This window comes from Periplaneta americana, chromosome 9 (genome assembly GCF_040183065.1).
Source record: "Periplaneta americana isolate PAMFEO1 chromosome 9, P.americana_PAMFEO1_priV1, whole genome shotgun sequence".
Lineage (NCBI taxonomy): Eukaryota > Metazoa > Arthropoda > Insecta > Blattodea > Blattidae > Periplaneta > Periplaneta americana.
The window spans coordinates 170,559,197-170,572,702 of record NC_091125.1 but is presented as its reverse complement, the minus strand read 5'-3'; the positions used below and the strand labels follow the sequence as shown (position 1 = coordinate 170,572,702).

Below are 13,506 nucleotides of genomic sequence, written 5' to 3'. Positions count from 1 at the left end.
TACAGTATCATTTTCAGTTAAACTTAAAACAAAATAAAATTGTTCGGGAGAAAGTCTGAAATATTCCTTAAAATTGGTGGGATCATTTTCAGGACTAGCAACTAGGTGACTTGTAAACTACACACCAGGGAGTTTTTGGACATGTATGCTGGAATCAAGGTCTTCTTCATAGACTATTTTTCTTAGAACTATGATATCACGGTGCAGCACTGAATTAAGAAGGCAGTGTCCTAATGCAGTTTCATTACGAGTTATGTGGAAAAGATAAGAGCCTAAAATATTATAATATTTAAAAAATGTAAAGAAGGTACCAGAGTGCCAATATCAATGTTGAAGGTTTATGTATTGTTCTACATTTTATTTCTAAAGCATCTTCAGATTTCATAACCCCAATTGCTAATGAGGTATCCATGTTTGATTAGAATACAAGTCAACAATCAAGCAATCATTTTCGTTTACTAGGTGGATTCTGGGCCATCAATCTTCTGGCTGCCCAATGTACCTCGGTCAAATTTCCTGGAGGCTGCAGATGGATAAGTTTCCTGCATTTCAGAATGTGATCCTTGTCCACAACAACTCTTGGCAAAAGTATGAGCATCTTTTGCATATAATTCAATAAAGCAGACAGTAACAAATAAATACACTTTCATACTGTAACTCAATAATATTTTATTTGTATCATATAAAGAAAAAAAATAATCAAAATGACAATCTATACTACACATTACTATTATGCAATAAATAAATCTGAGAGGTTATCTTCAAACATTTATATATATCTTTGTAATATATTAATTTATATATAATGCATATATTAATAAAATTAGGGGACATTTCAAGAAGTTGGAAAACGAAGTGATGGTGGTGTTCTGATTGGTGGGACAAGTAATTGACACAAACCCCAACTGATTGAGCTATGGGTCGTATACACAAGTACAAGAGGTGGCACCACATGACGCGAAGACAGGCTGTCCAACTTTCACAACCAGGAGGAGGATTGGCTGAGCCTGTCACTTCTTGTGAGGTCCTCTAAGGACTAAGCAAGAGCCACGCAGGACGTGGTGAGGTAGTCCCCAGCTGTGCTCTGTTATCACGCCATTCGTTCATTGAGCGCGTTGCTACGTTACTTACAATCTGGAGCTCCAGCACAACCAGATCTGGTTCTTTCGCTTGTCAGCTGCGTCTGAGGTACCGGCAAGTTCTGACAGCCAAGGCAATATTTACACTATTATACAACCTATATAATACATACGTGGTGCTCAAGATTTCTTCTGTTCGTTGTGAGAGCACCACCATCTGCCCATGCTCGGAGCATCGGCATCTCCATAACCCTTCCAGCGGAAGACAATATGCCATCAAACCGCCTGGAAGGGTTAAAGATTCGTGGGGTTAAAGCTGAACCGCCCGAAGCGTCAAACAATGGCAGGCTACGCCGAGACAATAAATCTAAACAACAACAATAACAACCGCCAGTTTGTGGTGCCATCTCTAGGGGGAATCATGCTACATCACATCTATAGTCCAAACACAGCCACAAGCCTATACAAACTCCTGCAAGCTATCAGTGTGACGACTACAGTAATGGACGCGATAGTTCGTTCTAACGACAGCTACTGGCCTTGTTACCCAGGAGGAAATTCAAACAACACATCAACCAATTTTTGTACATTTTCCTTCGCACTCGGCCTGCCTGCCATCACTGTCGTCACTTGCGTGGGGAGAACTTGGGGTTGGTGGGTCCGTGCGTGAAGGAGCGCAGTTCGTACGCCATGTCGATGCCGTGCGCCGTCGCAGTGTCCATGTCCGACTTGCGGAAGATGATCATGCGGATATCGGAGTGCAAATAGATGCGGCCGGACTTTGAGCTCGAGAATCTGCAAGGAAACGAATTGCACTCAATCAATTAGCCATTACTCTGCTTCAAACAGAAGTTAATGATGTAAAACGAGGTGTACCAAAGCTGTCATTTGAAGATCGCTCCCTTTCGTTCATGTACCCACTCTCAGCCGATATCAGTAGCTCAAGAACTGAGAACTGAACTATGATGGAAAGGTCCCAAGTTCGTGACCAGTCCAGTTTGTCTTTATAGCTATTGAAATCTTAAGAAAAGGATAAAACTTTTCATAATTACTGTTAATTTCTGTAACAGTATAGAGAAAGTACTTTTTAACTTTGCTCTAGAGTATGCCATTAGGAAAGTCCAGGATAACAGAGAGGGTTTGGAATTGAACAGGTTACATCAGCTGCTTGTCTATGCGGATGACATGAATATGTTAGGAGCAAATCCACAAACGATTAGGGAAAACGCGGGAATTTTACTTGAAGCAAGTAAAGAGGTAGGTTTGGAAGTAAATCCCGAAAAGACAAAGTATATGATTATGTCTCGTGACGAGAATATTGTACGAAATGGAAATATAAAAATTGGAAATTTATCCTTTGAAGAGGAGGAAAAATTCAAATACCTGGGAGCAACAGTAACAAATATAAATGATACTCGGGAGGAAATTAAACGCAGAATAAATATGGGAAATGCCTGTTATTATTCGGTTGAGAAGCTTTTATCATCCAGTCTGCTGTCAAAAAATCTGAAAGTTAGAATTTATAAAACAGTTATATTACCGGTTGTTCTGTATGGTTGTGAAACTTGGACTCTCACTTTGAGAGAGGAACATAGGTTAAGGGTGTTTGAGAATAAGGTGCTTAGGAAAATATTTGGGGCTGAAAGGGATGAAGTTACAGGAGAATGGAGAAAGTTACACAATGCAGAACTGCACGCATTGTATTCTTCACCTGACATAATTAGGAACATTAAATCCAGACGTTTGAGATGGGCAGGACATGTAGCATGTATGGGCGAATCTAGAAATGCATATAGAGTGTTAGTTGGGAGGCCGGAGGGAAAAAGACCTTTGGGAAGGCCGAGACTTAGATGGGAAGATAATATTAAAATGGATTTGAGGGAGGTGGGATATGATGATAGACAATGGATTAATCTTGCTCAGGATAGGGACCTATGGCGGGCTTATGTGAGGGCGGCAATGAACCTTCGGGTTCCTTGAAAGCCAGTAAGTATAGAGAAAGTAAGAAAAAACTAGAGCGTGCTATTGACAAATTTTCAGTAATTCCGAAATAATTCTAATTTGTAACAGTCATACTTTGTCAGTTTTACCTGAGGTGTATGAGGTATCGCAGCCACTTCTGAGCATTATCTGGCGGCTTCCCGGTTGGGTTGGCAGGCATGTAGAGGGTGCGCTGTCGGAGGAAGGTCTGCGAGTTGGAGGGCATGTCGGCCAGGTCGTACATGACGACGAACATCTTGACCACAGTGCCGAGGGGGTTGAAGAGTGTCACCTGGATGGTGCCTGTCCGCGGCACTGTGTAGCCCTTCTTGCCCAGGTTGATGTGGCCTAGGTAGGGCGTGGACACCTTGTCGTTGTCGCCTATCGTGTAGAAGAACACGGTGACAGGCAGCATGAGGTGGCGGGGGCAGAAGGACCCACTGGCGCCCAGGTCCGCCGTGAAGCCCTGCACCGTGCTCACCGGCTCCAGCCGCCCGTTCAGCACGGACTCCTCAAAGCTGCCCAGGAGTGACGCGCAGGGGGCCAGCGACAAGGGAGACGGCCCCAGCGGAGACAGCGTGGGGCCCCCTGTGCCGGGCGAACAGGGGGAGCGTGCCCCACTCTCACTTTCTGCGTCATCGCTACTCACACTTAGTGCATCATCTGCAGGAGCCGCTGACACAGTCTCGAACAGCGCGCTGTGCACAAACACAAGAACCGCGCCAGTGAGACACGACAGCAGCATGGTTTCGTACTCAGTCATGCACCTGCCCGGAAAGTCATAGTGGGGTCTTAACTTATTACGTAATTTTTCATTTTCTTTACACACTTGACACTTGGATATCACTAGGGCTAGGATTTTGATGACCTATAAATCATGAAAAAATATCCTAGAACAATGCATTTATAACCTAAAAATCTTTCACAAATGCCCTTAAAATGCCCTAAAAATTGATCTTACATAATTGACTTAGTAGGAAAAAGAGGTTTTTTGTACTACTTAATATTTAGACTAGCCATTAAATTAAATTTTACATAATTTTTTCTAAGTAGTACACTTTAATTAATTAGTTTACCTGATGTAGTGTCCATGTATGATCTGTCTTGGCCCTTCATGGGTTGTAGCGCCATGGATTTACTTTACTTTTAGTTTCCATGTAGTCTACCACAAGACCACTCTTATCCGGAATTAGCAGGTATAGAGGAGTCTATATTGAAGGGGTGGTTGGACTGATCCATTACATGGGGTGTACTACGTTAAAATGGCAATATTTGTGTAGAAAAAAGATTAAAATATCATACAAAATAATGAGTATTAATGGACAAAATATGTAAAGAAACTATCAAAGGAAATATACATTATTTTACATTAATAATGGGGATTTATGGCCAAAATTAAATGAAAATGCCTAAAAAATGACCGAATAAAACAAAAGATGCTCTTATGAGTTGAAACAGGCAAAAAATGCAAAAAAAAATGTCCTAACAAATATGTCTTAAAACACTCAGTTTATCATATAACGTATAAATACTAAAGCAGCTATGTTTCTGGCTTACTAGAAAAAAGATGCAATTTCATCAAAATCCTAGCCCTAGATATCACTAATGATCTGTTAAATTAACTATTTATAACTTTACTGTGTTAATTCTGAATATATCAGGGCAAGTCATTTTATTCTAAATTCCGTGTAGATTTATGCACAACGAAAATTTGTAAAGCAGGATGCATTAATGATTTGTTATGGAGAAATAAATATATGACAAAAGTAAGAATTTATAAATCAGTTATCCGGCCAGCAATGACTTATGCCTTGGAAACAAGAGCAGAAACTACTACAAGTGCAAGACGAATGCTGGGAAGAACTGAAATGAAAGTATTAAGGAAAATAGCTGGAAAGACTTGAGTGATAGTCAGAAATGAAGATATGAGGAAAATACGTAAGATCTAGCCTGTGACAGACTGGATAGAAAGAAAGAATGAATGGAATGACCATGTATCCAGAGTGTCTGCTGAAAGAACTCTACTCATGCAAGGGACTACATCCTAAGAGGAAAAAGAAGCCCAAGTCGACCTAAAAGGAGATGGAAAGATTCAATTGGACATTAGGGAAATCTTGATTCAACTCTAAACAGGCAGTTGTGCTTATATGAAGAGTCCACTGCAAGAATGATGGATGTCATTTGGAATACATTTTGCAGGAGAAGCAACTGAAAGTTTGAAATGCTTAGCGCTCAAAGCTTAACTGTGATTTTCCGATCATTACTGGACAATGACTATCAGTGTTTTTATTTTAGTAGGTTATTTTACGACGCTTAATCAACATCTTAAGTTATTTAGCGTCTGAATGAGATGAAGATGATAATGCCGGTGAAATGAGTCTGGGCTCCAACACCGAAAGTTAACTAGCATTTGCTCATATTAGGTTGAGGAAAAACCCCGGAAAAAACCTCAACCAGGTAACTTGTCCTGACCGGGAATCGAATCCGGGCCACCTGGTTTCGCGGCCAGATGTGCTGACCGTTACTCTGCAGGTGATAAAAAACATTATCAGTGTTAATGCCATATAACTCTGTATGTACATTCTATATGTCTTAAGCTATGCATTGACAGTCTTGGTTCATTTTCGACAAGAAAGTGACATCCATCATTCTTGCAGTGGACTCTTCCTATGTTGGTGCACTTTTAGGAAAAGGGCCAAACTGTGAATAGTGTTAGATACATGTTGGTGAGCAAGTTGAAGCCTGCCACAAGATCAAATGCCGGGGACTTCTCTCACAAGAACAACATCTGTCCCCCCCTTTTTTTGTAGGTTATTTTACGACACTTTATCAACATATTAGGTTATTTAGCATCTGAATGAGATGAAGGTGATAATGCCACTGAAATGAGTCTGAGGTCCAGCACCGAAAGTTACCCAGCATTCGCTCATATTGGGTTGAGGGAAAACCCCGGAAAAAACCTCAATCAGGTAACTTGCCCCGACCGGGAATCGAACCCGGGCCACCTGGTTTCACGGCCAGACACGCTAGCCGTTACTCCACCCGGTGTGGACTCTGTCCCGATATGACTGCACATAGAATGAATACAATATGTGATCTGAAATATGAGGTGTTGAAACATGCACCATACAGTCCGGACTTGGTCCCATCGGACTTTCACTTGTTTGGATCTTTGGAAGAACATTTGCGGGATCAGAGGTTTGCAGATAGTGATGAGGTAAAGGCAGTGCCAAGTTGGTTATGGGCCACACTAAAAAGCTTTTTTCTTGAGGACATCCGCAAGCTTGTGGACAGGTGGACCAAATGTATTGCAAGGCAGAATGACTATGCCGAAAAGTAAGGCAAATGCTTTTTCTGTATGAGCTACTCCATCTCAAATCGACCGAAATATAGAGAAAATTGACCTTACAATTTCTAAATACAATGAAACTTTTTTTGTACGTAGAGAACTGTGATACAATGCTTTGTGCAAAGTTTGAGGCATCAGAACTTCATAGTGTTTAAATTAAAAATATTTAAATTTATCGCATTTTCATAAAATTTGCAACTTTAAACTGTTGTAGCTCCGAAACCCTTTCACCCAATGATCAAAATCATGGTTTATTTTGATGCTGAGAAATTAAGATTTTTCCTCATTAAGATGCCTTTGGCTAGAAAAAATATTTTAAAAATATATAGTTAGATTCTGCTTTGAAAGTACAAATAAACACATATTTTTTACTGATGGTATGTTGATAAGAAAGTATTGAAAATATCAAATAAAGAAAATAAATAGTACGCACGTGAAGTAACCAGCTGACTATGAGGCGGGAGCTAGCCGAGACAAGCAAGGCCAGGAGACAAACACGTGATGTGTCGTCTAGCAGTCATGATTGTGCTAGCTTTATCACAGGTTTTCATAAACACAGGAGTAAAATGACGCCCAATGCTCGCTATCTTCAGCTCTTGGCCAGTGCGTGCGGTACTGCACCGTTCAAGTCCAGGCGTGTGAAAATAATCTATTTAATAACCTCGAAACTTATTGCCATAACACTAGACAAATAATGCCGAATCCCTCTTAATAATGCAAGGTTTTTTTCTCAATATTTTTTTACATTTTTACAAATGGCCAAAAAGCAAGTAAAATCAGATTATCTGTCTCTCATGTACAATAAAAATAAGGGTTACTTCTTAACCTACCAAATGTCAGCTTCAAAATGGGCTCTCGTTCAATGTTCTGCAGTAAATGGTTCCAGAGTTCTGAGCGCTGAAAGAGGCTTGTTTTTATAAAATACGCTAAATTTGTCGCTCAATAATATGAAAACCGTTTGACTTTCGATATTATATTTTTGAAAATGTACTCCCCTCAGCACCTTGTATAAGAAGGGAAAAAATTAAAGTATAAAGAAAATGCGAGGTTTTTTACTGATCGATTTCATATGGAATAGCCCATATGTACCCTTGTACAATAGTTATAATACAATTCCTGTTATTTAATGACTTGCCCTCGTATCAATATATTCACCACCACCAGCGATGGGTAGCTTTCAATTGCGGCATACATTCTCATTTTTAGTGGAAAAAGACATGCACAATTGAATGAGTTTTGTTCACTCTAGTATGCAGTGCTTGAAATGCGTAAAGTTGAAAGAAAAATTAAACTGTGTAGATGCTCGTTTAAAGCAGTTCCTTTTGCAGGGCAGTTAAATTTCTGTTCCTCACTCACTACAAGCTTGCATACTATGGAAGCTCAAGTACTAATATGTCCTTCCTGAAATGTTACCTGCGGATTGCAGACACAGAGTTGAGGGTGCTGTCGAAGTCGAAGCAGGTTGTGCCCCTTCGCACAGGGGCAGGGCTAGAGGTCAGCGGCAGACCTGTGCGACAGTGGAAAACCATGGACGCAGCCGAGTCCAGTGAACGACGGAACTTGGCCTTGTCCAGAGCTGATGGAACGGGACGTTCTGGCTGGCATGGACCCTACAGCACAAACTGAGTGTCAAAACTATCTCTCCTCCTGTGATGCTGATCTCTGTGCTGTCCACACATTATGCTCATGTGGACCTGAAAACTTTCTATCTTCATATTTACAATCAGTAAGCAATAAACAGAATTGTTATTTTTACATTTTATGATTATACAAACCTGCAAAATCTCGTACCTCCATATAAAATAAAAATTAGAAATAGTAGAGATGAGATGTCCTTATTCCGCATCTTCTGGCAGGACACGGTAACTTCCCTTTCAAGCAACAACATATTCTTATGTTCTAAAACAATATAAGAAATAAGGGGAAAAAGGAAATCAGTCGCAAGAGATATAAATATTGTTTCTTTTTGAAAATCATACAATTTTAAACATTTACTTTTTGCTGCTAACTGGATGGCTGTATAAAATATTAATTTGAAAGAAATGGAGAAAGGAATTATCTGTAGGCCAATTTACACTCAATAATAAAAAAAAGAAAGCTTTTTCCTTCACAAAATGGCGAAACAACAGAAATCTTGATCTGCTCAATAGCATTTTTAAAACAGTCGTTAAGTTAGAAAAAAATTATTCAGTAGGCCTACAAATCTAGTTATTTCACGCGGTTGGACTGATAAAAAAAGAAAACTTCAACTACAGCAGCACCCTACAGTTCCTTAGGAAATTTTTCACATTACTAATGTATGGCTGAAGTGTTTTCTCTGAAGAATGCTTGTTAATGATCGTTTAATAATATGGAGTCCTCGACATTGCAAATATCCCTCCTTATCAGGTATTCGTTGCAAAAGTTTTACAACTGCAAGTATGAAATTCTGTCTGAAATATAAACACTTGGAAAATTTCAACTGAAAGGAGTTATAAGGTGGAACAGATCTAGTGAAAATACAATTACTAAATACAGATACAGCGAGAGCAGACCTAATTAATACGATGGAGAAGGTTTGGCATTTATTCTAGCAGCTGCCTTCATAGCCTACATCCAATAATCAAGATCCTGCCTCACGGAACAAAAAGGATCACTACAATTTACTTCTAGAATTCGTACTGTGTCGTGTCGGTTACATTCAGACTTGCTACCTCATACAATTAGGTTTCAGTTAATGCTGGCAAATACAAGACTGAACAACTTTTTTTTAAATTAATATCCGAGGAGAAAAATTCTCTCCGGCGCCGGGGATCGAACCCGGGTCCTTGGTTCTACGTACCAAGCGCTCTGACCACTGAGCTACGCCGAATTCAATCCACAGCACCGGACCGAATTCTCCTCCTTCAGTGTTCCCTTTGTGGCCTGACTCTGAGTTAGGCATGTATTATTATTATTATTATTATTATTGTTATCCAAATATTGAAACCCTATTTTACCTTTGGTATATTAGGGTTGTAGTTTGTTACATGTGAAATACATTATGTAGTGATAATACACAATTTTAAAGAATTAATAGTAGGTGTGAATCATAGTTGCAATATAAATACACTAATTAAGAGACAGTAAACAATACTAAATACGTTATGCAATAATTACTTTCAGTTAAAACAAAATGAAATAAAATTAGAAATTATAATCGAAGGTGTAGAAAAATTGCAAGATTATTACATTAATTTGTGATCTTATACATAATTTTAAGCAATATTAATGAGATAATGCACAGAATTGGCGTAGTTACAAATAAAATAGGTGAGTTAGGCATGTACGTTGACGTTTTATGTCCCAAGTCAACTGCCATTATACAAGGGGCGCACTCAACTGAGTGACTATTTGGCTATGCTGTGGATTGAATTCGGCGTGGCTCAGTGGTCAGAGCGCTTGGTACGTAGAACCAAGGACCCGGGTTCGATCCCAGGCGCCGGAGCGAATTTTTCTCCTCAAATATTAATTGTCAATATTACAGATATTATTCTGTAGGACAAATTAATGAAATCTTAATAACTTTTTTTTTTTTATTAGTCTTTTGGATAAAACCACCATGACCTGGAACTTAACATTTCCTTTCTTTATATAATAAATTTTCAGTCAAATACACTTTTCAGTTTGTGAGGTCAGATAATCTGTTACATCACAATATTTATTACAAAGTCACTAATATTTTCGACTTTAAAAAGTCATCATCAGGTGCATGAGATGCAAACAATTTTAAATTGGGTGATAGTTGATCTAACAATTAATGATATAGTAAGTAATGCACGTGCTGGCATTTACAAGTATATAAGTTTTGTGCCTCTTGAGGTAAACTGTACATGGTAAAGCTGAACACTGATGCTAGGTTCTCGTATGTGTATAAGACAAGGAAAGGCACAGCATGATATTAACCTTATACAATGAGAATATTTAGCCTTAATTGTATAAGGTTAATATCATGCCGTGCCTTCTCCTTGTCTTATATACATACGAGAACCTAGCATCAGTGTTCAGCTTTACCATGTACAGTTTACCTCAAGAGGCACGAAATTTATATACTTGTAAATGCCAGCACGTGCATTACTTACTATATCATTAATTGTTAGATCAACTATCACCTAATTTAAAATTGTTTGCATCTCATGCACCTGATGATGACTTTTTAAAGTCGAAAATATTAGTGACTTTGTAATAAATATTGTGATGTAACAGATTTTCTGACCTCACAAACTGAAAAGTGTATTTGACTGAAAATTTATTATATATAATTATTAATTGCATTCACACTTTTCTGAACCAACATGTCTTTTAAAATTTCCTTTCTTGGTACAATCTTTGTCTATTTATTTGTAAGTGTAGTCTGCTGAAAGATTAGATGCTTTTTCGACATAGGAGTTGGTGTTAAGAACAATCACAGCATTGCTTTTATCTGCAGGGAGGACTGTGATAACTTCCTTCCTTTTTCATTCATTCATTCTCCTGGTGCTACAGTCCATGAAGGACCCTGGCCTCTCCTACAGCTTTCGCCGAATCTTTCTTGTCCACAGCACACCTCTTCCAATTCCTTATTTCCAGCACCTGCACATCTCCTCTGACATCATCCACCCACCTCTTCCTGGGTTGTCCTTGTTTCCTCCTACCTTCTGGGTGTTGATCAAGGGTCTTCTTGGGAACTCTCGCCTCTTCCATTCTCACAACATGACCCGAGTAGTATGATCGTCTCTTCTTTGCTTCTGCTACCAGGTCTATTTCCCCATAGTCTTGATACAGTTCCTGATTATATCTAATACACCACTCCCCCCTTTCACAGATTGCCCCAAAGATCCTCTGTAACACCTCTCTCTCCCACACTCGAAGCCTATTTTTATCTCGATCGGTAAGTGTCCACATCTCACACCCGTAGAGCACCACCACTCGAATTATGACACGGTACACAATCAGTTTAAGCCTTTTGAGAGTCTGGAGGATTTAAATAACTTGTTAAAGACAAAATAACGTCTATTACCTGCTGCTATGTCCCGTCCTGTGGCATCGTGGTCTGAGGCATTCTGCTTAGGACTCGCGTTATGGAATGCACGCTGGTTCGAGTCCTCATGGGGGAAGAAATTTTCTTATTAAATTTCGGCCAGTGTATGGGACTGGTGCCCACCCAGCATCGTGATGCACTTGGGGAGGTAGCTCATCGTGCTAACCACACGGTACCTCCATTCTGGTTGGATGATCGTCCACCTCTGCTTCGGCACATGGCCGTGAGGCCATCAGCCGGCTGGTCGATCTTGGCCCTTCATAGGCTGTAGCGCCACGGATTATTATTACCTGCTGCTATTCGTGCTTTAATCTCAGTATTGACCTCGTTGTCCTCAGTTACTTGTATCCCCAAATAGTGAAATTCTCCAGCTCTCTCATACCTTCCTTCTTCCCATTCCAGGTTTCTCATCCCTTGGTCCTTCCTTTTTAAGGATAGAAATATCAAGTTTCAGGACATAGTGGATTACCCAAAAGCCTAATTCCAATCACAATCACAGTGGAAGACTAAACACTCATATAACTTTTTTTTTTCCTATGTTAAAATAAAAGCAGTAAAAGGCAAGACAACTGTTTCCACAAAATATCCAGATGTTCTTGATACAAATAAAATATGAATTAATAAATAAAAATAAGTTCAGAGAAACTGAGTCCAAAAACTTCATAAGATAGGTGTTAAATTTAAAAATTTGTCTAAAAATGTCTCTCATAATTCTCGCATAACAAAGGAATTAATGTGTAATATAATATAGAAATGATAACTATTCCTATACAAGAAATAAGGATCAATGAAACTTCTTAAAATGGTGTCAAAATGTGGGTGTACAGCATCTCGAACAGCTGCTATGATCAAGCTCACCTTCTATATCATATTATTTAGGCCGACCTAAGCTCTCATTGTATTAACTTAGTGCTGTATTACTGATGAATTCTTTGTTTAAGTCTACAAGAGGATATATTTATCACCCTCTAAATCTCACACAACTCCACAATATTGTAAGCAAATTATTTTCATTAAAGATACATTATATGAGACCCTTTGGAAAGCACTCATCCCACTTGGAAACATCTGGACTAAAATCAAAGGGTAAAAAATATATTGCACATTCTTTCTTCATTTCCACTCTCCTAATATGTTCCAGAATCATGAAGAAAGAATCGGGATCGTACTATCTCAATATAACACTGGGTAAACATACTGTCACTGATTTCCATTCACTACTGGCTACACAGCATGTACACCATGTTTCAGAATCCTTCCATATGATTATTATTAAGTATTAATGATGCAACAACTTGGCACATATAATTTGTTTAAGAAACTCACATGGCATGTTATAAACACTCAATGCAGGAACTCCTTGTTACACGGCATACATTAAAATGATTGTCAAATTCTTGCCACACTCTCTGCTCATAATATCTATGTTTATGGGTGCAATTGCAGCAATGATTCGATGTCTTACTGCTTCAAGGTCTTGGGGTAGAGGTGACACACGAACTGCATCCTTCATATAATCCCAAAAAAATTTTTTCACGTGGTGTCAAGTCTGGTGACCTGGGAGGCCAAGGGTGATAAGCTAGATCAGTAGCAGAAGCACGTCCAATCCAATGATGTGTAGATGGTCAATTCGATGTTTATGAAACAAGCTTTGTACCACCATTACTGAATTTGGTTTTGCAAGCTGCAGAATGTAAAATGATTTATGTTGTGGAGTTGCCATTTTTCAACAGAATCTTCCATGGCAACAAAATAATGTATTTTCTGACAGTTGGAATTTGAAACTTTGAGAGTTTGACTACCAAATGACGTGTAGCATATTAATTTCTCACTAATATTTGCTTAATAATAATCGTATGAAAGTGTTTTCATCATTTTGAAACATGGTGCATAGGCTATTTCAAACACAAACTTAATACAAAGTTTTGAAGTCAGAAGTTTTCAAATTTACAATGCTGTGTTATTTTGATATCACATCACTCTAAATCATGGAGAAAGTAAAGAAAGGACACAAAGAAATAGAAAACGAGAAAATGAAAAACAGAAATAAAGACAGTAAC

At 38.8% G+C, this 13,506-nt stretch overlaps 1 protein-coding gene across 4 annotated transcripts in view; it reads right to left on the bottom strand.

The window, feature by feature from the left end:
* Positions 1 to 644: 644 nt before the first annotated feature.
* atos (atossa) overlaps positions 645 to 13,506 on the bottom strand; it is a 205,385-nt gene continuing 192,523 nt past the window's right edge. For 3 of the 4 annotated variants that reach the window (XM_069836364.1, XM_069836363.1, XM_069836362.1), the window contains 3 exons: positions 7,822 to 8,018; positions 3,170 to 3,826; positions 645 to 1,874 (listed from right to left, as the gene is read on the bottom strand). In XM_069836364.1, coding sequence (XP_069692465.1) covers positions 1,706 to 1,874; positions 3,170 to 3,826; positions 7,822 to 8,018 — 1,023 coding nt within the window. In that variant the 3' untranslated portion in view covers positions 645 to 1,705. The remainder of the gene's footprint in view (positions 1,875 to 3,169; positions 3,827 to 7,821; positions 8,019 to 13,506) is intronic. The other variant, XM_069836365.1, reaches the window with a different exon arrangement.